This window comes from Nelumbo lutea, chromosome 1, assembly GCF_056320005.1.
Source record: "Nelumbo lutea isolate HS-2025 chromosome 1, American lotus-T2T, whole genome shotgun sequence".
NCBI lineage: Eukaryota > Viridiplantae > Streptophyta > Magnoliopsida > Proteales > Nelumbonaceae > Nelumbo > Nelumbo lutea.
In genome coordinates, this window is record NC_142684.1 from 150,970,625 (window position 1) to 150,998,043 (window position 27,419).

At 40.1% G+C, this 27,419-nt stretch overlaps 1 protein-coding gene across 1 annotated transcript; it reads right to left on the bottom strand.

The window, feature by feature from the left end:
- Nucleotides 1–13,612: 13,612 nt before the first annotated feature.
- On the bottom strand, nt 13,613–27,088 carry IM (Alternative oxidase family protein). The gene is made up of 9 exons (XM_088953629.1): nt 26,605–27,088; nt 26,033–26,225; nt 24,848–24,941; nt 24,205–24,320; nt 23,861–23,969; nt 23,243–23,311; nt 22,702–22,773; nt 22,540–22,587; nt 13,613–14,120 (listed from the first exon to the last, which is right to left on the bottom strand). The coding sequence occupies exons 1-9, from the start codon at nt 26,778–26,780 to the stop codon at nt 13,897–13,899; spliced, it is 1,101 nt and encodes a 366-aa protein (XP_088809755.1). The 5' UTR covers nt 26,781–27,088; the 3' UTR covers nt 13,613–13,896.
- Nucleotides 27,089–27,419: the final 331 nt, after the last annotated feature.

The window sequence follows — 27,419 nt, forward strand, 5'->3', positions numbered from 1 at the left end:
GATCTAGTTCAGTTTTTTGTTCAAGAATGATCCTTGAAAATATGATTTTCTAAATAGGGAATTCGATTCCCAGTTGAAGGGAGAGAAAACTTTTTGTAATTCGCCCCCTTATTCCGCAGTCTTTGGGCATCCATGTGATGGATATTCTATCCCTTCACACACATCCAGTTTCTTCGAGGGCCCTTCTCACAAACTTTCAACGGCATAGCCATTGCACGGTTTGAGTAACCTCAACACTGGGGGTGAAGTCTAGGCAGGGCGGCATGGTGAAATGGTTTTGTCCCCATAAATGGACACCAACATAGGCGAGACCCTAGTTGGCCAGGCGAGCCCTGGAACTGGCACACAAGTGGATGGCATGGGACATAGACGCCCATTCACAAAGGATCCATTGTCAAGGATGACAATGGATTGAGTGGGAGAGCCTGTCACGGTTTGACACAGGCTTAGCCTTTCTTACGCTTGGCGGGCTTACGTTAAGGGACACCATCATCATTTCTGCCTGTAAAAATTCTAGGAGAATTGATGTTATCTTCAGGCAGACCACCAAAAGCTTAGCGTACTCTTTGAGGAGGGGTGGTCGACCTCCTTGGGTGCCTAACCTTGGCACTCCTAGACCAACATCCCTTGCGGGGAGGGCCCTGGTTAATGGATAGCATGGCTACCAGGGCTCCTCATGGGCGCACACATGCTCATGGGGACAGTGCATGGACTGGCACTATGCCTCCGCTCACTGAAGGGAGGCTTGGCATGCGGGTCTGGCTTAAGCATGTCCCTACACCTCACTAGCCCCTTGCCTAAGGTGAATGATCTATCTCGTTGCCCCTAGCGCATGATTGTGTTCCAACCCAACGGTTGTCTATCATCATCGGCACAACGGTTGCCTACCTCGCCAGCATACAGGAGCCCCTCTCATCGGAGCCAAGTCGCCTCTTGTCATGGCCATCCCCCTTTTGCATGTAACTAGCGCCTCCCATGGACCGACAAGAGCCAACAGAGTGCCATGGCCATGAGCCTTAAGGTCATGATCCAATGCTACTGACCTTGGTGGAGCCATCTCATCGGGCAACTCTTAGGCTTAAGCATGTATCAGGCTTGTCCTATCCAGCCTTGGCCTAGATGCTGCACGGGTTTCTTCCGCTGTAGATCTACCCCCACGACAACATGATCGCCTATGCATTTATTTGTTGAGTGGAAAGGCTCGTCCAAGTGAACTGCATGAGGAAACAAGATTAAGACTTGTCCATCGGTGCTACTCATTAAGGTAGCCACCATCTTCTTAAACTTTCTACTGTATTTGATGAGCTTTGCCATCTTCATCTCTTTCTCTCTTTCTCTCTCATGTGGATGTGGGTGTCTCTGCAAATTGCAATGGTCAGTTTGGCTTTGATGATAATAAATTAATAAGTAGACAAAACACAGAGGATAGAAGGTGATGCTACTAGATCCTAGGTAATGCAAGAACCGAGGTCACAGTTAAATAGTCCTTCCAACTGGGCGGAGCCAGGTGGAAGGACGAAGCTGCACAATGAGATCTGAAACCAAGAAAAATCAGAAGCCCGAGAAGTTATCCTTGGGTAGATACTCTGACACTCAAGTCAATAGAAAGCGGTGAGCAGTCGAGCCGAGCAGTTAGAGAACAGTGCTGGTTCGAGCAGAGTAATAGTATGGGAGTCAAAAGTTGGATCCTTCACCATGAGTGGGAGGTACCTTTTTATAGCCGATGATCTGTGTCTAGATCAGATGAGGCTTCCGGGGTTGTCGGGATAAGGTTATCCGCCGAGGTCTTCGAGATAAGACCTAATCCCCAGTGTAGTTGTCCCCATCCACGTGATGATCTCCTATTTTTGTCACGCTTATCCACATGGTGTGGTGTCGATGTGGCTGAAGAGATAGGGTAGGCCGTGGAGGTGACGCGGTGCTGACGTGGTCGAGGAGATAAGTTGGGCTGTGGAGGTGGCGTGATGCTGACGTGGCCGAAGAGATAAGGCGGCCACGTAGGTGACATGTGGCATTTGGAGCCAGCTCAAGTATAACCCAAACACCACTCCCCCAGTTCTGAAGTCGAGGACTGAAGTGCTCAGCCATGGTGTGGCATGGAAGAGTTCTTCGGTTCTCGGTTGAGGAGCTTGAAGTTGAAGTTTGGTTGAGCATTTGATTTGGACCGCATGACTCGAGGTTGGACCGGTTTTTCTAAATGAACCAATTGGTTCAACGGAGGTCCCATTTCCAAAATGGGTTGTCAGACGCATTGTTTCTCATCTCGAGGCTCTACGTGTATGAAGGGTGGTAGCACTGATTGGTCTTCCCGAGCTTGTCAGAGTGGCGCTTGATCTTCATCGTTGATTTTACTTTGATCTAGATCGTTGAGAATTCTATAAATAGGGGGAAGAGCATTTCCCCTTCATCATTTGCGAAAGAATTCACTTAGAGAGCTTGGCAAGGAGTAGTCTATGGTGTTCGGTGTTTGCTTCACCATGACCTTAGCCTACAAGATTTGGTAAGATGTCTTCCTTGACCTTCCATTTTTCCTCTTCCTCTGATTTCCTTTCTTCCTATTATGAGTTTGAGCCAGGGTGTTTGAGGGATGGTGAGAGGCCCACAGATGCTCGGTCGAGCGAGCTCTATGTGTATGAGAAAAGTCTAGAGTCTTGGCTGAGGTTCCCATTGCACGACGGGGTAGTCGGGGTGTTTGAGTGGTACAGAGTACTACCAGTGCAACTAATGTCGTACTCCTTTAGGTTCCTGATCGGCCTTATGTCTTACTGTTTTATCTACGATGTCGAACTTACCCTGGGGGTGGTTACCTACTTCCTTCAATTGAAGCACCACTAGCAGGGGTATTACTACTTCTCAGCCAGGCAACGCATTAAGGTGTTGGTCAGGACCTCATCCTCGGTGAAGCACTGGAAGGAGAGATTCTTATTTGTGCATCGTACTGAGGGATCACCTCTATTGGCCATGCTCTAGGTGCCAAGGACTAAGGTGCCGCAGCCTGCTTTGGCTCGGCTTACCAAGGAGGAAAGGGTGGCAATAGGCATGATTTAGGAGATCGATGTGATTCGCTATATGTCCTTCTCGATGTTGATTCGCACTGGGCTGATGAGTGAGGAGGCTGGTCCATTTCGTTGCTTCGGTTCTTTATTTTTCAATCTCATTATTTTTTCGAGCTAATGACGTACTAATTGGATGCTTGTTTTGGTGCAGGTGCTAAGATGGCAAGTCAAGAGGAGATCCTTCACCTGATGAGGGTTGGGCAGGACAGCGTAGCCAAGGTGCTCAGAGGGCCCAACCCCAGTTTAAGGTGGTGCCATCGAGGTCTACTGAGGGGGGTCCCCAACAGCAAAGGAGAGTTAGGCAAAGGTCTGAGGAAGAGGTCGTGGTGGTCGACCTAGAGGAGGGCACCCAAGCCATACCCCCTTCCCCGCGAGTGAACGCACCAGAGGGCGGTAGTCCTTCTCTTCACATGTCGTAGTGGAATGTCCATTCTGAGGACAGACTTAGAAAGGAAGGGGTGCCTGAGCAACTTCTATGCGGCATTCTGACACAGGCCATGAGGCGGGAGGTGGCGGATTCTACGAGCGGTGCCCTAGAGAACATGTTCCTTTTTCTAGCTACTTTGGTGAGTCTGTGCTCGCACTTTGTTTTCGTTTTGGTCAATTGAAGTGGTTGTGCTGACACTTTGATTTTCTTTGCAGAATGCTTGCTCGACAATCACGATGGTTGACCGCCTTTAGTCACTACAGCGCCTCTATAAGGCAAATCATGTCGAGGTCCTACAATTGAAGGCTTGGTTAGCTGAGCTGGAGGCAGCTGGTGCGCGGATGGCCGCATTGGAGGAAGAGGTAGCTAAGCTAAAGCATAGCATAGGTGAGCAGACATACACCATCCGCAATCTGAAGGGGCGTAACTCCAAGATGAAGGCGATGCGAGAGCAACTAAAGAAGGAGGCTGCTGAAAGGGAGGCATGAGTAGGTGAGGAGGCAGTTGCTTCGTTTAGGGGCTCGGTGGAGTACTACCATGAGATGGATTATTTCACTGCGTGTTCCTTCAAGACGGGGTTCGATCACTTTCGAAACAAGATTTTTTGTTGATTCCCCAACATCGCTGAGGTCGCATAGAGCTTGGGTCCTTACGATGCCAACACCCCTCCCATCGAGTGCAACATGACTGGTGTCTACCTGCCCGGAGAGCTGAGGAGGCCGAAGATCGTTCTGCCGAAGACGGATTGTATTCCCGTTGTGTTACTGCTTGTCTTTTTTGTTCTGCTTTGCTGATGTTGTCTCCCCTTCTCTTTTTTTTTCTTTTGAATGATGTAAACGACTCAATATGCCATGCCTAAAACCTTGTACAAACTTTTAATTAATGGGAAGATGCTTTTTTGGTTTCGAGCTTGTGTACCCTTTTTTTGGAACCAAGTTGTAGGCCTCGATCTTATTATGACCGAGGTCGGGAGTGGCTGAGATCTTTGTTCTTTAGCTTTCTTGGCCAAAGTGTTTTCAGAGTTCTCATCCCTTGGGGGATGCTCAGTTACAGGTCTCGGGAGCTTTCGGCTCTTCATGGGTTAGTCGTTTCTCAGCTAGCTCTGATCTGATGCTTCGTCAATAAGGTGTGCAGAGTTCGGTGGATGCTCTCTGGCCTTAAGAGGCGGGAATGTTCTTCTTCGCTTTGGGCTCTGCCATCAACGATCGAGTCAAATGAATTGTTCGGCTATATGTTTCCTGGCTAGCGTGTCGCTATGCATTGCAGGCTCTAGCCGTCATAGGTCAGCCGAGTCATTGCGCGGATGTCTCAACCATTGAGGGTTTGGCTGGACGATGTGTAATGCGCGACATGTGTCGTGTGATCTGTCGAGAGGCATCTGTCGTGCAGTATGCCAAGCAGTGTGTGCCACACAGTGTGTGTCGAACAACTAAGTGCAGAAGAAAGTTGGCTTTATTAATTGGAACCATAAGTAGTACATCTTTAGGTTCCTGATATTCCAACACTTTCACTATGCGCCTTCCGTTGTCAGGGTTTCTGTGATTGGGTGATTGTCTCGGCCGACACCACTCTCTTCCCTGACAATCATCCTGCTCGAAATTGTTGCAATGACCCGGACTGGGGGAGCCTGGGGTGGAGGTCTGCCTGCTGGCCATAGTTCTTCTACTTTCTCATCCCTATTGTCAATAAACCCACTGAGGCATCCGCACCTGATCAGGTCCTCAATGTGGTGGTGCAGATCGTAACAGTCGTCAGTGTTGTGGCCATGGTCTTAGTGGAATGCACAGTATTTGTTGCGGTTCCTCTTATTGCTCTCAGGCTTCATCTTCTCAGACCACCGACCGTTATTGCGGTCACAAATCTGCATGAGAATTTCATACTGCGATGTATCCAACGGCGTGAAATTTCTGTAAGTTGGTGGTGGGATCCTCGGTCTTTAGTCTAATTGGCGATCTTGTCTCTTATCGTCTCGGTCCGTCCTCTCTGTCCTACATTCTTCGGAATCTCGTCTCTTTTTGTCAGGTCCAAGGTTCAAAATATCGATACACCCGATATGCCGGTAGGGGCATATTTTGATACTTTTTTTTTACTTTTTTTTTTATTTTTTTTCAAAACTAGTTCAAGGGAGCCGATCTAGGACCCCTCCATCCCTTGAAATGGTCAAACCCCCAATACACCCACTGTAGGGGTGTATCGAAAGGGTCCCGAAACGATACATAGCGGCTAATACGGGTTGGTACATAGTGATACTTTGAAACTTGGTCGGGTCGTTCCTCCTCATCTCTCTGTTGTGCTTCTACTTCTTCTGCATTGATGTACTTTTATGCATGGGTCATCAGCGCAACTATGGCTTGAGGAGGATTCTTGGAGATAGAGAAATTGAATCGGGAAGGGCACAGACCGTGCTAGATAGTCGTGATGGTCACTAACTGGTTCAAGTGTCAGACTTGTAGTGCCTCAGTGTTGAATCTCACCAGGTAGTCTCTGAGGGATTCTACCATCCCCTACCGCATTTACATGAGGCTTGCCGAAGTCCTCTACTACTTTTGGCTTGTTGTAAACTATGCCAAAAACTAGCTCTCCAACTGCTCCCAAGAGGAGATGGAGCACAAGGGGAGGGAGGAATACCAGGTCAGGGCTACTCCTTTGAGTGTCGCCACGAAAGCTTTGCACATCAAGCCTTCGGATGAGCCATGCAACACCATTTAGGCTTTAAAGGCTGCAACATGGTCCTCGGGGTCCGCGGTCCCATCGTACCTCTCGAACTGCGGTGCTCTCCAACTGACCAAGGGGAGCTCGTCCATGATTTCTTGGGTGAAGGGAGGCTCCTTGGTGGGCTGACTATTCGGCTCCACTAGGCGAATCACAAGAGGGGTTGTACTTCTTTGAGTCTGGCTGCACTCCAACTTGGTTAGGCGTTGTCGAAGTTCTCGGATCTCGGCATCCTTACTGACAAGAGTCACGGCATGCGTGGCCCTCTCCTTCTTGGGTGGTGTTGGGCGGTCCTTGACCGAACTGGACTCGGCAATGGAGACCAGCTGGTGTGGCGTCCATTTGTTGAGCCTTTCTTTGGCTAGAACCCAAGCAGATTGATGAGTTTTTCTATGGTTGTCGTGTTCACAGGACCGGGCAGACGAGTTCAATCTTCTTGAGACATCTTATTTTTCTTGCTCAGGCTACGCCTTGTCTTTGTCCAACCGACACGTTTTGGGGTCCTCAGGGCGAGGATCAGTCATGGTACGTGTTGGGGCAAGAGGGGGGACGATTTGAGTGGGCGGCATTGTAGACCCCAGTGACTACATCATCGCCAAGATCTTGCCGACCTTTTCTTGCATTGCTTGGAGTTGAACAGAGTTGACCGCGGCTTGCTACTGAGGTTGTTGGGTTTCATGGTGTGGAGAGTTGTAATGAGAACGGGATCCCCGAGATGGGGATTGACCTGTTGATCTTTCAGAGGTGTTTATTGACATCTTTCCTTGATTGCATGGTAAAGAGAGGGTTTTGGAAAGGCTTTTTGTGTGTTTTCCATAGACAACGTCAATCTGATGTTATTTGATCCTAGGTAATGCAAGAACCAAGGTCACAATCAAATAGTCCCTACCAACTGGGCAGAGCCCAGGTGGAAGGACAAAGTCGCACAATGAGATTTGAAACCAAGAAAATGTCAGAGGCTCGAGGTGTTATCCCTAGGTAGATATTTTGACGCTCAAGTCAATAGAAAGTGGTGGGCGGTCGGGCCAATCAGTTAGAGAACGGTGTTGGTCCAAGCAAAGTAACAGTATGGGTGTCAAAAGTTGGATCCTTTACCTTGAGCGGAATGTACCTTTTCATAGTCGATGATTTGTGTTATGATCGGATGAGGCTTTCAGGTTGTCAAGATGAGGTTACCCACCGAGGTCTTCAGGATAAGACCTAATCCCCAACGTAATTGTCCCCATCCACGTGATGATCTCTTGTCTTGGTCGCGCTTATCCACATGGCATGGCGTTGATGTGGTTGAAGAGATAGGGTAGGGCCGCGGAGGTGATGTGGTGATGATGTGGCCAAGGAGATAAGTTGGGCCACGGAGGTGACGCGATGTTGGTGTGGCCAAGGAGATAAGGTGGCCATGTAGGCGACACATGGCATTCGGATCTAGCTCAACCATAACCCGAATAGAAGGGATCAATGTCACATGGAATACGTGAAATTGTGAATTCACTCAATGATGCGAAACGTGAAGGCCTATTCCTTGCACGTCCGGATCGAATAAGCATACATAGAGTGAGCAACTGAGCACTAAGTAAACACTTGGTGAATTTTCTGGCCTTTAAGTACCCTGAGTGGCCATGTCAGATTATGTCGGGAGAGCGTTGGAACGAGTTCACATCCTCTACATCGTGGTTGCAAAAAAAAACTCTACAACCACCAATGAAAATTTAACACGTCATTGGATTGTAATGGAGGTTTCGAAGGCTGAAACTAACGACCATTTTTTTATTTTATTATTTTTACTATATTTTGAAAAACCCACCAATACTCCTTTTTCTCACTCGCCCTACCTCTTGCTTAGGAGTTCACATCGTCTACTCAACACTACTTTCTCTCACCTTCCTTGTTCCACTCCAACCACCGGCGACGATTGTGCCATCAGACATCAACCGCCGGCGATGGTTATTCTTCTCTCTCTCTCTCCCCAGTTTTCTTGTTTCCTCTTCTTCCCTCTTCCTCCAAATTGGAAACCCAGCACTCCATCCGGGCTGCCGCTACAATCACTGACGCTGTTGCAACCATCGAGCATCGGACAAAGCACAAACAATAGGTTAAAATGTTAACCTCTAATGATTTTCAACCCTAAAACCCTAGCTACTGTCTATCTTTTCAGTGTTAGTTATTTGCTGCAATAATTAAAGAATCGAAACTTTTGCTTTTTTTCTAAAAGTTGTTACTTCTCTAAATTGAACCATTATACCTAAACCGTATCTTTTTTTTTTCCACTATCCAAATTCGGTGAAGTTAATTTTCTGAAAGAAAAAAAAAAAGAAAAAAAATCATTCAGATGTTCTTGATGATTTGGGTTTTTCACCATGACAAGGTTATTACATGTAAGTTTTTCACCATTTCTATGAATTTCTTTATATTTCAATCAAACTTCATGTTTCATTGTAGGCTTCAATAGTTTCAAGTATGGGAACAATTGAGGGTGATAGTTAGATGAATTAGGGATCTAACATGAATTGCCACATTGGTTTTTTGGCCATATCACAATTAGTAATGATCCCAATAGGTTATATAGGATGACTAAGCATCACTTCAGTTATTTTGAAGTTTTATTGAATTCAATTTAATTTTTAACTATTTCTAATATAACTATGTGATTCTTTTCTTTATTTTGCAATTCAGGTATCCGAATGGGATTTTGTTGTGTTATTTGGTCTTGAAGGTGTGGAAAAGCTAGACCCTACAATCTATGAGAATGTGCACCAGGTATTCTTTGGAGATAGCTTAGGAATGCATGTGTTGTTGCTTCCCGTGACTAATATGTATTTTTGCTGTTATTTTTCTTTATTTATTTGGATTACTTTACATGATGATTAAACCACGAGATGCTTTCTATAACTAATATGTATTTTTGTTGTTTGTTAAGAATTGGTGTTATATATTAGTTGGCTATTTATATATATCTAGAAATTCTCACTTCTCCACTATTCAATATACAGGTTACCAAGAAAAGACTAATAAAGCGTTAGTGGCAAAAATCATTGGATATGTAGTGTAGTGTACTTATTTATTTTCTGGTTACAATTGGATAACAACTTCGGTGAAGTCCATACACACTGAGTACTCAATTCCACCAATTAATTTAATTGGCCCCATTAGATGATGAAGGGTTGCAATCAAATGATCATGATGGGCAGCAATTCAATGGTGAAGGGGGCATATGAATTAGATGCCAATCTCAAGGATGACAACCTATGGATATGAGAAGAAGAAATTATCCCCTTCTTTTACCTTCCTTTGTTAATTTCCACTCATAAACAAATGTTCAACCCCAATCCACCCAATTTGCAGCTCTACTTTATTCCTTTATTCATGAAATTTGCTTTTCTGATTTTTTTAATCTCTGAATGTAAAGTTATTGACCGGGTACCTGAATGCTGCAACCTTTGAGAAATGGCTATTTTTACATTAATAAGTAATTACAAATTATTACTTAAAAAAATAATTACACAAATTAATAAAATAAGTAATTAATTATGTAACCGACAACATTCGATGATAGAAGTTAGTGATTTGTTTAAAAGCACTACCGAAATGCTCTTATCTCCGAATGCTTTTCATCTTTCACTTATAATGATTAATGATCCATATAGTCATAGACTCACATACACAAACATGGTTCAACAACAACAAAGCTAACTAATAATCTGGTCAGTAAGAATAAACATCGTTAAGGAAAAGTGGGTTTTAGAGCTTTAGCTTGGAATTTAGGTGCTAGATCGGGATATACACACATTTTGAAGTTCCTATCTATACTGTTGGAATCATGTTTTCAAATTTATAGGTCAAAGTACCAAAAAAATTAAAAAAGAAAAATAAAAAATCTGCTCTTCTTTTAGAACTGGTTTGTATATTACAGGTTCTTCAACGTCTTGACACAATCATCAAGGTTGTGTATTGACCAAACAAAACCCATTGAAAATATTTAATAATCTTTCATTCCCATGTGTATTGACCAGAATCCCATGGCTGCTTGGATGCACAGACCAATCATGATGCTTCAATATATATTGAGATGCCTTTCCATAGATATTAATACATTGCTTTATACTTTGTACACCAAAATCAGTTACAAATTAAAAGATAAGGAAAACATAAGGAAAAAACAAATTAAAGATTATTGTTTCCCATGAATTCAACTACCTCTATAAAGAATTCAACAAAAATGAATTTACAGTTGAGATTAGAGGAATATATAACATGTTATAAGTATGAAACTAAAGAAAGAATAAGAAACATTTAGGTGGTTGGCCAAGTTTAAGTATCTTTGCAACAAGTCAGCACACAGTCATCTAGGAAGTTGGTAAGCTGAGAAGTATGTAGATTGGTCATTTCTGAAATGCTCAATAATTAAGGAATTTAATATATTAGGTATTTCATTTGACAAGTAATAGTAATACTACCCTGAATTCGTATCAGTATCATAAACTGTCTCGTTAAACAATAAACATAATCATACTAGTATTAGACTAGACCAAAATTCAATGATGAGTGCATTCAACTATCATTCAACCCAAACCCCAACATGAAGCAACCCTCCCAAACCCCAACATTCAACCAACTTCTTTTATTGGAATTCTTTTAAAAATTACAGAGAAATATTATTGGTATCTATAACAGAGTGGAATGAGAAGGAATAAGGGTTTGATGTAACACATTAGTGGGAAGACAATTGGGATGAACACTTAACAACTAAAATCAGGTGTACATATAGTGAAGGAAAAAAATAGATACAGTTTAGGTATAATGGTTCAATCTGGAGAAGCAAAAACTGTTAAAAAAAAAGCAAAAATCTCGATCCTTAATTATTGCAACAAATAACTAACACAAGAAACAATAGACAGTAACTAGGGTTTTAGGGTTCAAAATCATTAGAGGTTAGCATTTTAACATGTTGTTCGTGCCTTGTCCAGTGTCCAGTGGTTGCAGCAGCGTTGGTGATTGCAGCAGCAGCCCGAATGGAGTGCTGGGTTGTCGATTTGGAGGAAGAGGAAACAAGAGGGAACAAGAAAACTGGGGGGAGGGGGAGGGAGGGAGGGAGAGAGAGAGAGAGAGAGAGAGAGAGAGAAAGAGAGAGAAGGAGTAACCGTCGCCGGTGGTCGATGTCCAATAGCGCAACCGTCACTGGTGGTCGGTGTGGAATAGGAAGGGTGAGAGAAAGGAGTGCTGAGCAGATGATGTGAACTCCTACGCAGGAGGGAGGGCAAGAAAGAGAAAGGAGTACTGGGGGTTTCAAAACATAGTAAAAATAATAAAATAAAATAAAAATGGTCGTTAGTTTCAGCCTTCCACACCTCCATTACAAACCAATGATGTGTTAAATTCGCATTAGTGGTTGTAGAGTTTTTTCTACAACCACGATGCAAAGGATGTGAACTCCATTGGAACGTCTTTAGTTGGCAGGTGATCCGGTCTCCTGAGTGTAGGGGTGTCCATGAAAAACCGAAAAACCAAACCACAAAATGTGGTTAACCGAACCGGTCGGTTTGGTTTCGGTTCGAAATTCTTGAAAAATCGAAGGACCGGTTCGGTTTTCGGTTAACCTACAAAAAAACTGACCGTTAACCAGACCGACCAGTATATGTATTTATATGTATATTTTATATATATTTTTAATATATGTCACATATTTTCTATATATTTTATATAAATATATATTCATTATATATAAATATATAGTTATATTATATTTATAATGATCTATTTACAAATATTTATATATTTTTAAAATATATTATACATATATTTGTATAATATATATTATAAATATAAAAATTTGAAAAACCGAACCGATCAATCGGTGGTACTGGTTCGGTTTCGGTTTGGCGAAATGAAAAAACCTGTACTACTAGTTCGATTTACAAAAAGGGGCCATGGTTCGGTAACCGAACCATGGACACCCCTATCTAAGTGCTACTTGGTTACAACAAGGGTTAAAGGTGTGCCTACTGGATCTAGACTCGCTTTCAGCACCATTAGTAAATGCTTATTTTGATTTGAGGTGGTGTTTCAAGTTTCATCAATCCAAGTACTATTGTACAACAATGTTTTCAATTCACTGTTGACCCGATTGGACGAATCGTTTGAACCGTCACCCAATCAGGATTCTGGGTCTAATTCGGTCAAGACCCATCATATGGTCAAAAACCGTTGATTTAGTCAAGAACCGTTCAACCGAACTTATTCGACCATTGACCTTTTCAACCCAATCCGGTGACCATATCACGAGTTGCACACCGAATACATGCAAACCTTCGGAGGCCATAACTTTGCCTTCCGATGTCCAATTGAGGTGATTTTTCTTATCTTTTTTATTTTGAGTAACTTTTCAAGCCCCGCTATTTTTTTGGAAAAAAACCCTTTCTAACCTCAAAATGCACTTTTTAGTATTTTTTATAAATAAAAAATTAAAAATATATATTAAATATAAAATAATACATATAACATATCTAAAACATATTTATACATTATTTATTACTAAAATATATATTTATACACATATACATACATATATATATATATATAAAAAAAAAATATATATATATATATATATATATATATATATATATATATATGTGATGATGTGGCAATCTGAACCGTCCAACCCAGCCGGTCAAACCAATGACCCACAACCCGGAGGCAAAACCAGTTCAGCCTCTGGATCGGTTTTTAAACATTGGTTGCACACATTTTTTCTACAAATACATTGCCCCGATCCAAATCCAAATCCATATGGAATCCAAACGAAAGTTATTTCTGACTTCCGTTACTACAATATTAACAAAAAAACACCCGTTTTCACCGTTCAGTTGTCAGGCAAACCCTGAACTCCACTGAAGCCATAAAACACTCAGGTTAACGCAATAAGTCACTCACCTTCTGTCTTGCCTATGAGTGCACGGGATATATTTCCAAAATTTGTAAGGGTCCATGTTTTATTCTTCCATCTCAGCAAACTGGAAAATCCAGCACTTCTGAACTTTGCCCATTTCAGGAAAGAACGCTAAAACAATATTAAGTCCTGTACGTCATGCTTTGATGAGATATTCTTGAAACCCCCGCCCCCCCTCAGCACCGCACTGTAACTGGCTGTGAATTTTACTGGTAACTGACTAAATGGTAAAACTGATGGGAGTCTTCACATAGCTTGTTCCCAGTTCCCACCTCCCAGGTACCCACTATATAAGTTTCCGGTCTCTTGTGATTGAGCCGGAGCTCGAGTAGCGGCTATTACCACAAACCAAACAGGAAACTTCCTCTTCTCATGAGTGATCAATCTGCAATTGGACGGATGGAATTAGTTATGGCCTGTCCCAATGCACATTTCCTGTCGCCTTTCCGGTTTTAGAATCAAGCAACAACAGAAAAATGGATCAACTCTCTAAAAGATTTTTTTTACCCACCAAATAGGAAGGTCCTGTGTTTGTAACATTATACAAGTAATCAGAAATTTAGAATGTTTCACCATTGGTTGAATATACAATGTATACTTGATCATTCTATCAAAACTTTCCTCCGACTGTATTCAGGAGAGGAAGTACTACTTCAGCATAAACTGAGAAGAGACCTTGACTCAATTGCCAGAACTCGTTTTCATTCAACAATTTTTTATTTTTCTTTTTACAATTCTTATTTATTTCATTCCCTTCTCCATTAATTTTTTTTACTCTCTTCAGAAGATGTCACAGATTTTCTAATACAATCTACAATACCTTCACAATCTGCCTGAGGAAGGACGCAAACCAAATCATCTTCAATGGCATCTTCAGGACATGAGTGTGGTGAACGAAGGTTGCCACGAGTCTGACAAGCCCTCATTGTCTTGCAATGTTCTGCTTCATCATCTCTTATGTTCACAAACACATCGTACAAGTTCTCTGAATTAAAAGAATAACAAGGATCACTTTGCCGGTGATTAATGATAACACAAGAACAGCGAAAGAAAAATGGACAAGCCTCTTCTATATTAACAAAACTAAAGCTGCTTTTTTTCTTTGCCCTTTTATTTTCCTTGATTACTTAATATTTTTTTCTAATGAGAATTCAAGGAAGGCAATACGTGCAGTCATCTAGCAATTTAATTACAAATCATCTAAAAATTCAAAATAAAGTTCCAGAAATCACCAACAAAAAAAAATTGAGGTGAAGTGATAAAAAAAAAAAAAAGAGGTGAGCAATGTTGTGCATTGAGGGGAATCACCAAAACCGGGGGTCGTACACATACATGTGCATAGGACTTATACACATGGACACCACTTACAACCCAAAAGCTAAGCTATTGGGTTATGGGCTACTCTTGTAATATAAGAGCCCTGCACCTCTCATTCCTTTCCAATGTAGGATCTCTTCATTACTTCATACACTACTCACATGAATCCCAACAATCTCCTCCTCACATAAAGAGTCTTTTCCACATTGGGAACTCCATACTCCCCAATAGAAGCTATTATCATATTGCCAAGCTTGACGCAGACCAACCAAGAGCCCTTTGCTCACGACCATAGGGGAGCCAACTATGGGAGCCCATTCTGATGGATGGAGACATCATGGGAGACCAACTGCTCTTGCCAACTACTCACCCATGGGGAAGACAGCAAGCCATGGGAGTTCATTGCATGCATCTATCAACACTTGTGCCCAGCCAAACCTTCAAATCTGATACTACTGTTGTGCATTGAGGGGAATCACCAAAACCAAGGGCTCATACACATACATGCGCGTAGGACTTACACACAAGATGGACACCACTTACAACCCAAAAGCCTATGCTATGGGCCACTCTGGTATATATGTCCCTTGCACTTATCATTCCTTTCCAATGTGGGACTCTCTTCATACACTACTCATACATGAATCCCAACAAACAGAAGTAGTTTTGCAGCCAGGACCTCAGATTTTATGAGGTCATAAACCACAATATCGTTACATTGCCAGGTATAAATAAAGGTGTGGCATCCATTAGAAGTGGGGCATTACATTTTGTAAACTGAATGGTTTTTTCAAGTAACCATTACATGCTTCATCTATGTATGGTAGGATCCACCACTAGCTCTTCCTCCCTGCCCCCCAAGCCAACAGAAAAAAAAAAAGATAATTTTAGCTGAAATGGGGAAGGATTAGTTGAACGCAATGGCTGTTCAGCTGCTTCAGCAGGCTGTGGAACCAATGATAATTTTCCACGCCAGTAATAAAATACATGGGACCCACACCTCCCACTGTGGGAATATTATCATTGGTTCCACAGCCAGCTGAACAGCCATCACATTCAGCTAAGCCAAATTAGAAATGAGAAGGGTGTTTGTAAGTTGTAACCATAGTTTGGCAAAAAGCCAAAAACATTATCATACTTCATTAGTCATTATCAGGTCATGGTAACTTTGTAATCTAGCGGATCTTGCAAATGGACCCATTGCTGATGGTTCCCACCCCACACATCATTTTTTCATGTATATGGCAGTGTTATACTGTTATTGGTAGAACATAATTATAGTCTGCTTGATAAATCTTTGGATTTCACAGGTGAAATATGAAAAAAAATTATGCATAGGTAATGAAGGATACTGGGCAGCTAATAGTGAAAGTATCATGTGACTTATTTGGGGAACATATCAAAACTAGAGGGGGAATCATCTCGAGTTCCCCACTCAAATTTTGTCCCATTATATATATATATATAGCAATTTAAGGCCAAAAAAGGGTTTTTTTTTGTGAAAATAGCAGAGCAAGGCTCCTTAAGACAGAGATCTTGAAAAGTTATATATATATATATATATATATATAATTGTGATTTAAGGCCAAAAAAGGGTTTTTTTTTGTGAAAATAGCAGGGCAAGGCTCCTTAAGACACAGATCTTGAAAAGTTATGGCCTCCAGAAGTTTGACCTGGTGACCAGGTCAAATGGGTCAACAGTTCGATTGCCTGGGCCAAACAGTTTTTGACAAAACCCCAGGTTTTAGGAAAATCATACCAGACCCAGAATCACGGCTAGGTGATGGTTCAAACGGTTCAACTGTCCAGGTCAATGACAGGTTGAAAATATGGGGACAAACTTGCCTGTTTAACTTGATTTTGTCTCATTACATAAATTATCCTATCATGAAATCATCCATGCAATAAGCTAAAGATTGTGCAACCAGACATGTTATTGGTAGGTTATAGCAAATTTATGAACCAATAAGACAGATGGATGTATTCTTTATTTTTTGAGTTTTAAATTGTAGTTTTGTTATTTTAAGAGATATTGGTTTTAGAAAGTTATTTCTTTATGCCAAACTTGTAATAGGTCAACAAATCAAATCCCGAATGATGGTTTAAAATGTTGACATATTTTCTAATATTTCCACATGTTTCCATTTCCATAGGTACTGAATGAAATATCACTGTAATTGACATACTCCCCAATGAAAACTACTGGAACTGCAGATGTGTGAAGCAGTAGTATTATTGCTTGCCTAATGAACATAATGATCACTTTGACCCAATTTGAAATTCCATTTGGATGTGAAGCTAAACCTTAGTGTAAGACTTTTTTTTTTGATAATTTTGTGTAAGACATTAATTGACTCGTTGAATCTATTTGAACCTTCTATTCTATTTTGTAGTTTCAACTGCTAAGGTCTATATAACAACTTTGCTGCATATTATTTTGTCTAGTAACCCTAGCTTTTTCGCTTTGTTCTATGGTTTGGAAACAAGACGATAATCTAGAAGGATTGTAACTGTGCATTGTCTATTTCCACATATTTCACAATGTTTCCATCATGTTTATAATTTCTACAATATTTTTTACATTTCTAACATGTTTCCTTTCCTATATTTAGATGATTGATATTTCCATTGGGCATTCCTCCTCTGGTGTTGAGTGATCCCACCAATTTATCAAATAGATGGGTTTACAGGAGAGTGGGCCTTGGAGACTGAACATTTTTTGAATGAAGCTCAGGACATTGTGGGTGCAACGTGTTCCTCGCCCCATTGGATTTCAAGAAGTCTAAGCACAATTCCAGATAACCTAGCTAAGGAGGAGTGTTGTATAGCAATTATATGTTGCCCTGATTTTTGAGTGGGCCCCTTTTTTTGGTTCTTTGACAAGTGAACTTCCTCTCATCTTCATGTTTAAACTTTGTAACACAGTTTTTCAGAAATAAGGAAATAAGATAAAATTTTAAGAAGTTTCCTTTTTTTTGTAATTTGGAGGTTAAAAATAAATGTGCTATGTATAGTTTATAAATACGGGAAGACAGTGTAACTGAAAAGTTGATAGTTTTATATTTGGATGAAACTTTTTCTCTTGGGTGTGATTATCAAGATTTCTTTTTTTTTTTATCAATAACAGAAACTTTTATTAATTAAAAGGATATGGAAAAGATACAACAAGAAGGGGGGTAAAATCTCTTACCCCACCCAAAAAACATCACATTACAATACAGCCCAAAAGAAACTAGTTCTTCCCACCCCTTGTTTAGCTAGATAATCTGCAAAAGAATTGGCAGTCCTCTTGGACCACTGAAATTGAATTGCATGTCTTGAGTGAGCTGGAAAATGTTCTTTTTCTCATTTGAGAACTTCCATAAACTAGCCTCTTCCTTCTGCAGCCAGTTTAGAATCACCCTCCACCAACAGCTTCCTAATATTCAGCTGTTTGGCTCTTTTAATTCCTTCTAATACTGCTGAAATTTCAGCTCTTAGAGAATCCCCCCAGCCTATAGGCCCTGAAAACATAGCCATAATTCGACCTTCTTCATCCCTGAACACTCCTCCAATACCTGAAAGGCCTGGGTTCCCTTCGCTGCTACCATCAAAATTCAATTTAGTGAACCCCATAGTTGGAGGAGACCAAGTTGGAACAGTAGCATTAAACAGCCGAGCAGACCAGGCAACTTCTTTCCAACTGAGATACCTTCAAAAAGCTCCGTAGACTTCCTTGCAGTCCTAGAAGGTATCCAAAGAGCAAGGGAGTTGAACATTAGATGTTTGGTTCTTGAAGGTGACTCGGAGGTGGTGATTAGGTGGCTAAAGGGGGGAGGCAGCGGATTATGGAGTTATAACAATGAGAAGAATAAATTTAACTGGCTGAGTAGGGATATTGTGGTTCATTACAACTGGGTGAAAAGGACTGCTAATTCTTTTACTGATGGATTAGCAAAGCAAGAGGTGGATAGGGTTTCGACTTTTTGGGCTAATTTTTGAATTTTCCTTGTATTCTTTGGTGGGGAGTTAAGTTTTTGACCTCCTCTTTGTACCTAAGCTTCACATAGTTCCATATTTTTAACAAAGTTTCTTGTTATTGATCAAAAAAAAAAAAGCTCCATAGACTTGACCCAATGAACCACCTTAATGTAGATCAATGATGGCTTCTTTGTTCCTTTCTTTTTCCTGGAAGGTTCGTTGATTTCTTTCCTCCCACACTGACCAACATACAGCTGCTCTTACACATCTCCACAAGATCTTACCTCTCTTTTTTAAAGCCCTCACTGGAACAGATTTAAACAAGCTTAGTACACTTGGGGGAATGGGCCACCTGCAACCAAAAAGAGAGAAAAACCAATACCAGATTTCTGAAACAAAAGGACAGGAAACAAATAAATGATAACAGCTCTCACCGTTCCTCTTACATAAGATACACCAGTGCGGGAATAAACACCATCTTGGCCTTTTCTTTTGAAGTCACAAGTGTTACACTTTCCTAGGATAGCTTCCCAGCATAAAAAACCTACTCTGGGAGGAATTGGTCTACCCCAAACTTCCAGAGCCGGGAAAGGAGGATCAAGGGCCGAATGGGAATGGGTTAATTCCTTGAAGAAGGAAGAGCATGAAAAAATACCCGAAGGAGTAGGAGCCCAAATCCCACTGTCCAATCTAGAGGGGTCAACAACTACCTCCTCCAAAATCTTAATCAAATTAGAAATGGAATCCATTTCGGAGTCTCTAAGAGGCCTCCGGAAGCCCAAGTTCCAAACAGGGCCAGAAGTATAATAGGTTAGGAAAGTAGCAACAGGCTCATTTTTAAACCTTGAGAGATAAAACAAAGAAGGAAACTGCTCCTTCAAAGGTGAGTTACCCACCCAGATGTGTTTCCAAAATCTTACAGAATTACCAGAGCAAAGGTCATACCTGATAAAAGGAAGGATGGAAGAATAGTATGAATAGACTTCCAGGGGGAAAGCTCTTGTAGCCCTAGATGAAATACCCATGTCCCAGCCATTTGCCTCTTGCCCATGAATACTTAGGATTATTTTAGCCCACAGATTATCCTTTTCCTTTGCCAGTCTCCATAACCATTTCCCCAACAAGGCTTCATTCTTCTTCTGCAAGTTACTTAAGCCAGGGCCACCATCCTTTTTAGCTCTATTTACCAAATCCCACCTAACTCTATGATCCATTTTCTCCTCCCCAGGTTCCCATAGGAAATCTCATGAATTTCTCCAACACCCTACACACTCCCTCAAGAATCTTAAACACAGACAAAAAATATATCGGGAGGTTTGCCAAGGTTGCTTTAATCAATGTTATCCGACCACCCAAAGATAGATAGTTTTTCTTCCATGAAGCTAGCCTTTTGAATTTCTCAATCACTGGATTCCAAAAGTCCCTTCTACTAGGATTATCCCCTAAGGGAAGTCCCAGATATTTCAGAGGCCAATGTGCAATCTTGCATCCCAATATTTGGGCCCTTTCTTCCACCTCTTCGGCCCTCATATTAACACCAATCACACAACTCTTATCAAAGTTGACTTTGAGGTTCGTCACATGTTCAAAGACATTAATCACCCATTTTAAGTTTCTAACCCACCTTATCTCCTCCCCTCCACAAAACAGAATCATGTCATCCGCAAACACTAAATGAGTGATCTGAATTCCATCCCTTCCAACTTTCCAACCACTTACCAAACCCCTAGAATCTGCCCTCTCCATAATCCTCCCCAAAACTTCAACAATCAAGGTAAAAAGAAAGGGAGATAGGGGGTCCCCTTGCCTAATACCCCCAGTAGTTGGGAAATGGTCCACCACCCTACTATTCACCAAAATGGAATAGTGACAAGTCCTAATGCACCCTTTTATCCACTTACACCACCTTTGCCCAAAACCAAAGAACCCAAGCACTTCCAACAACACAGACCAATCAACCAGGTCATAAGCCTTTTCTATATCCAACTTACATACCAACCCTTTGTTCCCATTTCTTTTGAAATCTTCCACACTTTCGTTTGCTATTAGTATTTGATCCACAATTTGCCTATTCTTCACAAATGCACCTTGGTTAAGGGAGACAATTGTGGGGAGAACCTCTCTAATTCTGTGCGAGAGAACCTTGGCAATGATTTTGTATAAGCTATTAACCAAGCTGATAGGTCTGAACTCCTTCGGGTGGCAAGCACCCTCCTTTTTTAGGACTAATGCAATGAAAGTAGAGTTCAGACCAAGGTTAATCGCCCCTCTTTCAAAGAATTCTAAGAACACCTTCTAGATGTCATCCTTAATAATCTCCCAGCAATCTTGATAAAAAGCCGTTGTAAAACCATCGGGTCCTGGGGCTTTAGCTCTATCCATAGAGAAGATGGCATCCCTTATTTCCTCCACCTCAAACTCTCTTTCCAACCAATCAATCAGCTCGCCAGGGAGCCTGGGCCAATCCAAACCTTTAATCCTTAATCTCTCATTTAAGGGTCTCTTGAAAATAGATTTGAAATGATTCACAAAAGCTCCTTCAATCTCATTTTGTTGGGTTAAAGTTATACCATCAATATCCAATTTAGAAATGCAATTCTTCTTCCTTCTACCATTAGCTATAGCATGGAAGAATTTTGTGTTCCTATCTCCCTCCTTCACCCATTTGTGTCTGGATTTTTGCTTCCATCTGATCTCTTCTTTAAAAAGCAGATCCTCCAAATTTTTCCTCAATTCCCACCTCAACTCTCTATCTCTTTCCCCAAAGCAGCCTTTGTCTTCCTTTGCATCTAGCTCCTCTAACTAGTTAATCAGTTGTTGCTTCTTTTCTTCTAATCTCCCAAAGTGAAGAATGTTCCACTCTTTAATTTTACCTTTAAGCTCTTTTAACTTCCAATGGAATCTCATACCTGCCCAATTCACCTCCGGGTTACTTGCATTCCACCATTTCTTCACATTCTCTTTAAAATCCGGATGAAGCAACCACATATTCTCAAATCTGAATGGGGAAGGTCCTCTACTTCTAAATTGAGACTTGAAGAGTGAGATTGGCCAATGATCAGAAGTTACTCTTGGAAGGGCCCTTGACACCATGTCTCCCCAATGCTCTTCCCAATCTGCAGTGAAAAAGAATTTGTCTAATTTGGAACAAATTGGATCAGCTTGGAGATTTGACCATGTGAATCTGTTACGTTGGAGTTCAAGTTCCTTGAGTTCAAAAACATTAATAAACTCATTGAATTTCCTCATACTAATGGTACTCCTTTGTCGTACCTTACTGCACTCTTCACTGAATCTAATCACATTGAAATCCCCTCCTAGGCACCGAGGTCCATCCCATCATTCCATTGAAGGCTTCATATTGCATTTGGTGTGACCTCATAAGTAATTTCAGAAGAGAGGTGCAATTCTTTTACTCTAAATTGCAGTGTTTTCAACCCGCCTTTGACCCGTCTGGTCAGACCATTCGACTCGCAACCTGGTCATGATTCTGGTCCAGGTTAAACTAAAACCGGAAAATTCTTTGAAAATGTTGAGTTGGTCAGCAACCCACTGACCTGGGTGGTCGAACCATTGACCCGTTTGACTCGGCCAACAGGTCATGAGTTACAATTTACAAATTACAAGAAAACTTCCAAAGGCCATAACTTTATGATCAGTGATCAGATTGGGTGACTTTTTTTTTTCAATTTTGGGTACCTTTTCACAGTCTATGCAATTTTGCCAAAAAATGGCTTTTTAATTAAAATAAAAAATCTATAAACTAGACTTAAAATAAAATCATACATATAGATAAAATAAAATCATACATACATAAAATAAAATCATGGGCTCATGGGTCAACCCATTTGACCTGGATAGTTGAATAGCTGACCCGTGCCCTAGAGGAAAACAGGTCAGCCTCCAGGTTGGTTTTTAAAACATTGCTGACTTCTCTGTTGTTCTTTTCTTTTGCAATTTCCATAATTTCATTTCCCCTTTTCAATGAGAGTTAAGCATCCCCTAGGTTGCCTATACAATAGGAGAATAATGTTTTATGAAGAGCAAACTCAACTATAAACTTAAAAGAAAAAAAAAAAAAAAAACTTCAAAAGAGGCAACCTCTAAAACAAAAGCTTGAATCTTACCTATCTTTGGCCTACGAGAATTGGGAGCCCTTGAAGTTTGAAATTCATCTAGAGAGAAATACAAAGAATTTTTATTTGAATCAGTGGAAATATAAAAAGAATTATCAACATAAATTGCAAACCAAAAGACTAAAACCCATAAAGATCAGCCAACCAACTTACCAAACAAGTATAAATCATTTCCCATGTAATATTTCACAGCAACTTCAGGGGCAGGCAGTTTTTTCAAGTCATCTGCATCAATAAAATAAAAGTAATATGCATCCGCTCTACGCCTCTACCCCTCCCAATACCCAGGATAGCTGGGATGGTCATTAGGTAATAGCCCTATTTATCCATCACATCAATAAAAAGAGTAGGCTAGGGGTTATGGGTTGGGGGATGGGCTACCCCCGTTGTGTAGCCCTTCAAAAGAAATCAAAAAATAAATAGATAAATTGTAACCGACCAACCCCACTTTCCATTATAGATTATTTAATTATCAAAAACAATAAAAAGAGTAGGTTAGAATCACTACAGTTGGTCCTCAAAAAGAGGGGGCTATGATCATCCAGTTGGACCTTTTCTCTGGGAAAGGAGCTGCTTGGTGGGGCCATACATGGAAACCCATCAGCTTTATAAATATAAATCAATGTTATTTCATCATCATCTTTTTTTTCTTACAAACAAACTAGGATAGCCATATAACTTCCAGAACTCTTACCTTCCCGGAGCTTGATAAACTTGTCATAAGTAGCATATGCATGCATCTCCACACATTCAGAAAAATGGTCTGCACAAACCATGAAAGAGATTGTACAAATATGAACTTCTGACACTTTAGCTTTTCCATACACATAGACAATGCATGAAAAATTCATCCTATTCTATCTTTCAGTATAAATGGCAGACAATCTAGCATAATCTAGCTTCTTCCAAGACGTGAAGTTAAGCTCTAAACTCTGCACATTGTATAGTGACCCTTATCCAATCCCTTATTAGAACCATTTTTCCCAGGGAGGAATCTGATGTCATTTACCTTATTGGAAAGTTACAGATCTTATAATTTGTGAAGACACAAAAAAAAGAAAAAAATAAATAAGTAAAAGGTCTTATGGGGAGGAAATTGATAGATTAAAAAAGAATTCAAATCTGGAATGTCCTGGACAATATAAAACATTTTTAACATTTGAGATGGATGGAAAAAACATTTGCTGCACCATCCCAAAAATTTCCCAATATGAAAGTAAATAACAAGACAAAAGAAAATACAGTAAGCTAAATACAAATAATTACATAGCTTTGGCCCTATGTAAGTTAAGAACAAGAATGATATGCTTACATGCCATTCTTGGACTTAAGAGATACATAAAAACGGTCATGAAGTAATAAAACACTGCAATATGTTGTGCAAGCAAGCGGTCCAACCACCATGAATTTCCACCCAATTCCTGCACTAGAAACAAAGTGAACATCTAAGAAAATTTCAAAAGCTTTTCAGGGAACAAATCTTCTTATCAAATTATCCAAATCCATTGTGGTTGCACACAACATACATGTATTTAAAAATAAAAGCTACATAAAATTGGTTTTGTAATACATAAACAAGTACACTTGAAACAGAAAATAAGAAATGTGTAACAAGACAACATGGTTACTAGATAGGTTAGAATTAAAGATTTGGACCTCCATAATAAGCAAATGGTGCATCTCATTCCAGCTTTCAGCAAAATGCACTTTCAAATAATCTGCTCTTCTCCACCAACCAAAACTCTCATACATGTGTAGAACAGACATAAATGCTGCAAAACAATGAGCAGTATCATATTAAGGATGCAATTACAGCACAGCACTTGAAAATAAATATAGCAAGTCCATGGTCAAGCAGGTAAATTTTTGGAGACAGAGTTCTCTAAAAGGAAATTCTAGCATTATCGTATAAATTAATAACTTGAACAGAAATCTTGCATAAAGATGCTCCATTGATGATAAAAAAATGCAGCCCATCTCACAACTTAAGACTCGCTCACATTGGTCTGGACACTGATCATTCAACTATTTTTGGCAGTTTTTGAACATTTACATACAACTTATGCTTATATTTTAAGCAATAAGGAGAAAAGGAGGGAAACAATAAAAATAATGTTAGTATAAAATGAGAATTACTCAAACTCTTTACATTTTAACAGGGGGAATTTGTTCTACAACTGTCATGATAGATTTTTTTTGAATTCTAAGAGCTGCAGGCCAGTCAAAGGTCAGGGAAAACTATTTAGCAGAAACAATAATAACCCTGAAAATTATAGAATAAAGAAATAACAAAGCTCACCAAAATAAGGAACTCTTGCAATGGTTTCCAGCACATAAAACCTTGCATAGTTGCGGTCATGGTACAAGGTATCAAGTATCTTTATAACCGATTCCTGTATTGATCAATAAATTTTCAAAGTTAAGGCAAGGAAACAGTATACAATTCTACCATGAAAGGGAAAAATGAAACTAGTATCACCAAAGATTCCGAGCTGTATAATCTAATCTGGTTCTCAAATATGGGTAACAATTAGATATCAGGTACCCTGTAAATCTGGAAACCTCAAAGCAAGATACCTACCAAAACAGTATGGGCACCTCTATGGGTAGGGACCCTAAAATTTTTTTATGTAATTAATAATACAAAGGAACTATAATATTTAGTATGGTGCAATTAAACATGAGTAGTTAAATATCAAAGTTCAAAACAATAACATAATTACGTCAAAACAAACAGTACTAAGGTGTCTCTAATAGTCTAATTCAACTTCATAAGATTGATGACACCAACTTCATTTTTCAAAAAAAAGAGATTGAATGAACCTTAACATCCTTCAAAGATGGCCCATGTAACTATTTGCAGTCCATATCATCTTACTATTAAAGCCCCTTAACCCCTAATCAATTACATGAAGAAACCATGAGATGAAAATGTTATCAAAATGATCATACGTAAAAACTTCTGAAAAGATTACTAAGAAAGAGTTTTGGAATTTGGAACCATGGTGTTAAGGTTATTCCAACTTCCAAGTAACCTGAAATATATTAGTTATATCTCCCTTTTCTTAAAACCAATATCCATGAATTTTGGTGGTGACCTCTAAAGATAAGTCTGGATCATCCCTTCAACGAGTTACTACATACTTGCAGCAGCTAGTACTAGGTTTGTTGTTCAAATGGGTTTCATTAAAAATAGTGATCTCTAAATAAGAAAACTCAGAATCTAAGACACTGATCCTATAAAAATAAGATACAAAGAACTGCGCCCCAATATCTGATGGGAAACTAATTTCGACTGTAAACTTGTAGAGTGAGACCTTAAAGAAAAGAAAAGAAAAGGAGGGGTGAATATGGAATTGTATATCTATAAGTGCATGCAGATATAACGAGAAAAAAGATGGAATAGAAAACATTTGTTCAATCTTCACCAAATGGGTAGAGAAAGAGACGATTAAAATCAAGGAAAAAAGGGACGAAAGTTTACCGTGAGAAAGATATTCACAGACTGTTCAATCTTAATGACCCATCTCTCCAACACACTGGATGACATACTATCTGATCCATCGGCATCGCTTCCTTTCCCCTCGTTGTCAGGAATGCCCTTCACTTGGAATGGCTCCACGACCACCTTCTCCTCATTATCTTGCAAAGTTGTTGCTTTGACTCTACAAAACTTTCTGCACGGAAAATAATACGCAAATTCATACAGAAACAACAAATACATTAGAATATAATTGACCAGCCACCGAAGACCCTCCGCAGCTATCAGAGTAGTAAATCCAAATACAAGAAAAGCATCAAATTGTAAATGAATTAACCTTCCAGAACTAGTAAAGTGGAAGAATGTATTTAAAAAAAAAAAAAGGAACACTGGAAAGCAATTTGAAAAACTACTTCTGAGAGTTATAAAAGAGAAAGGTCAAAATTCGAAGTCACAGACTCAAAATTTTACGTCTAACAAATGGGAAACTACAGAAGTAATAAACCCAAATGCCTTATCAACTGTAAAAAAAAAAAAAAAAAAAAAAAAAAAAAAAAAAAAAAAAAAAACTCAACCTTGAAAGAAATCGATGCGAAGAAGAAGAAGAAGAGCAACAACCAGAAGACAGGGGATTGTAGACGAAAGGGCTGTTTGACTTAAAAGAAACAGAGATTCCATGTTTTGTCGCGTTGATGGACGAAGAAGATGAAACCGGGGTGGCGACGAATACGGAAGAGAGAGCTGCCGCCATGACTCTGTCTCAAAAGTTTCCTGAAGAGAAAATTCGAACTTCAAATTTTTTATTAGCGATGATTTTCAGATTTTGACTTCGATTCGATGGCTTCTCCGGAGAATCAGAGCTTACTGTTTTCTGTTTATGCCCAGTTGCCCACAGGACGGAACCTGGCAGCCTACGTTTGGTTGGGCGGTTACTTGGGTGGTGGGCGCATTCGTTGTCTCCGAGCTCGGATCTGGTCCCAACACACCGTCCCAAAGGCAAATTTACCCTCACTCCTTTTTCAGGGAAAAAAATCCTTAATAACATGATTTTTATTCCTTACAGGAAACTGTTTCCACTAATTTTCCTTGTTTATATGATTGTGCCCATAAAGTCTTCAACTTAGCACAAATCGCATTGTGTGTTACTTCAATTTTTTTACCTGTAGAGAACGAAAATTAAAATAAAAATATTTCATTCTTTATATTCTTTCTCCCCCTTTTCATGAATTAAATTTATCCTACCGAAATCTTCTTATTCAGAACGCTTAATTTAACAAAATAAATCTTCGTGACGTACAAAAGCAAAGAAAAATTACTTCATCTTGGATGAGGTTCTCTCAAACAACAATAACAATCAATAGAAAGTATTGAATGTCTCAAACAGCCACTA